This window comes from Penaeus monodon, chromosome 14, assembly GCF_015228065.2.
Source record: "Penaeus monodon isolate SGIC_2016 chromosome 14, NSTDA_Pmon_1, whole genome shotgun sequence".
NCBI lineage: Eukaryota > Metazoa > Arthropoda > Malacostraca > Decapoda > Penaeidae > Penaeus > Penaeus monodon.
This window is the reverse complement of record NC_051399.1, coordinates 42,763,781-42,766,280: the sequence shown is the minus strand read 5'-3', so window position 1 is coordinate 42,766,280 and position 2,500 is coordinate 42,763,781. Positions and strand designations below refer to the sequence as shown.

General features: G+C 36.8%; 2 protein-coding genes across 7 annotated transcripts in view; one reads left to right on the top strand and one right to left on the bottom strand.

The window, feature by feature from the left end:
* Positions 1–2,500, bottom strand: part of LOC119581157 (NADP-dependent malic enzyme-like) — a 59,581-nt gene that overhangs the window by 34,578 nt on the left and 22,503 nt on the right. For 2 of the 6 annotated variants that reach the window (XM_037929536.1, XM_037929532.1), the window contains exon 1: positions 1,739–1,797. The exons of 2 other annotated variants lie outside the window; for them this stretch is intronic. Coding sequence is in view for 2 of the 4 variants with exons in the window: in XM_037929527.1 (XP_037785455.1) it covers positions 1,231–1,259 (29 nt within the window). In the remaining 2 variants the exon portion in view is untranslated. Of the gene's footprint in view, positions 1–1,230; positions 1,385–1,738; positions 1,798–2,500 lie in introns of those variants that run through there. 2 more of the 6 variants (XM_037929527.1, XM_037929525.1) reach the window with 1 other exon arrangement.
* Positions 1–2,500, top strand: part of LOC119581159 — a 26,274-nt gene that overhangs the window by 22,231 nt on the left and 1,543 nt on the right. The window lies entirely within an intron of this gene.

Sequence of the window (2,500 nt, the reverse complement as noted above, 5' to 3'; positions counted from 1 at the left end):
CATATACATAGATACTATATAAATATATATATACATACATATATATACATATATACATCATATAAAAATATATATAAATGCTTTTAATTTATAAATACATATACGTATGTATGTATGCATAAATATGTATATGTATATATATTATATGTATGTATGTAAAAAATATGTATATTTATATATTTTATATATATATAATAATAATATAATGATATAATATAAATTATATATAATATAATATATATATATAATTATATATATTATATATATATATATATATATATATATATATATATAATAAATATTATTAGTAATGTATATTAATACAATGTTTTATTATGTATGTGTGTATATATAGTGAGTGTATGTATTATAGATTAGTTGTTGTATGTGTGTTGTGTGTATGTGTAGTTTGTTGTTGTGTGTGTGTGTGTGTGTGTGTGTGATGTGAGAGTGTGAGAGTGGTGTGTGGTGATGGTGTGTGTGTGTGGTGTGGTGTGGTGTGTGTGTGTGTGTGTGTGTGTGTGTGTGTGTGTATGTGTGTGTATGTGTGTGTGGTGTGTGTGTGTGTGTGTGTGTGTGTGTGTGGAGTGTGGAGTGTGGTGTGTGGTGTCGTGTGTGGTGTGTGTGGTGTGTGTGTGTGTGTGTGTGGGGTTTTGTGTGTTGTTTTGTGTGTGTATGTGTGTACACATTTACATATATATTATGTACACAGACATTCATACATATGCATGTTTATCAGCCGACAGTATTGTATGCAGCAATGCTCAACTCAAATACATCAACTCAGCACAAATATATCAGCCCTGGTATTTCATCCCACATGCTGACTGCTTTAATTTGATATCGAACTTTTACTTTCTTGGTTAACGTTTCTGCACACTCCGTTGCATCACACCGGTAAATGTGACTTTTTTCTTCGATGCCAATGATCCCGATAAGAAATGCCTACTAAGCGGCTTGACGAATGATTTCTCAGCGCCAATGTCTTTACTCTCCTGTCCCTGAAAAGCACGATTTCTAAAACATCAAATAACTCTGAAATATCAACAGAATCCACCACGGCACGTTATCCGGAGGGCAAAACTGAGAAAGCAAGAGTCAAAAGAAGCGGCGGCATCTCTCAGCGGAGCCCCGCACTCGCTCAGTGTCAACTTGCACGAAAATGCTCAACAGTCCGAGCACGGCGGCAAACACACATCACGCTAACTACGACGAGGAAAAGAAACTTACAGAGCCACTCGAGGAGCAAGGGAAAACATATCTTCTACGTGTAGGAGTCGAAATAAGTCCCAAAATCAGACGAGGAACCTCACTAGGACGGGAGGCAGCACTGAAGGACCTCACCCGAGCAAAGACACCGAGGTTGTGTGGCGTCGTCTGCACGAGGCCCGAGCTGCGCATGCGCCGTCGGCCCGAAACTTTCCATGCCCGTGTGATTTCCCGAGTGCGGCACAAGAGGGGAAATATTCCATGCGAATTTGCTCATTCCTAGTTGGTGCTTTGGTTTGGCGTTTTTCTTAGAGACAGAGCGTCTTTGGGAGACGGGTAATTTTTTTTTCTTTGCCTGTTTGAATTTTCTTTGGCGGCTAGAGGTCGGCAGTTCTTTATTTTGGTTGATTTCGGACGTGAAGGTCGGACGTAAGTTTTGAAAATATGTTATTTACACGTATCAATGAGTTAATCAACTAATTACAAAGCGTTAATCCACAAAGGAACTACAATTTCCTTAAATTCTCACCTTAAATAGGATCGTAGAAGTTCGTGGAGTTATCGATCGCCAAAATTCCCGTTTTCTATGACAACGTCGGTATATCCCATGACAGATATTTATAATTCTTACAAACATGCGCAATGTTTCCCCTCTCTTGCTTCTTCTTCTTCTTTTTGCCTTGAATTAAGTATCAGATTATTATTCTTGACATTACTTTACTGAATTCTATATGCAATTTCCAAAGGTGAATTACGTCAGTTATCGTTTTCTTGTTTTCGCATTAGGCGTTTTACTCATCAGTATAGATTTAATGTCTTTCTGTAATTTATCCTAATGTATGGGACGAGTCAAGCTAGCAGAAATGCCATAATAAAATGAGTTATATAGTCTATGGGACACCGAACCGAAAATGTTAATTAATTCAAACTGAACATAGATTGTGATGAATATATATTCGGCGAACGTTTACATTAGATACCATGAAGAAAAAAAAAAAAACATAGAAAAGAAACAAATAATAACCAAACATTTTTGCCAAAATATACACAGGGAAAAAACAATACAAATAAATTCAATTATTCCAAAAACTTTCCGGTTACCAGACATGATTCTGCGCATTTCGTTGCCAGGCATGCCATGAGGTTTACGCTGTTGCCAAGAAAATTCACCAGACACGCAATGGCACTAGTCATTACCAGGCTGCAGCATGATTATTATTTCTTTTTAATCTCATTTACGTTGGGATGCATTTTAGGGTAATGAGGTAATGATCGGCTTAAATATAGGAGG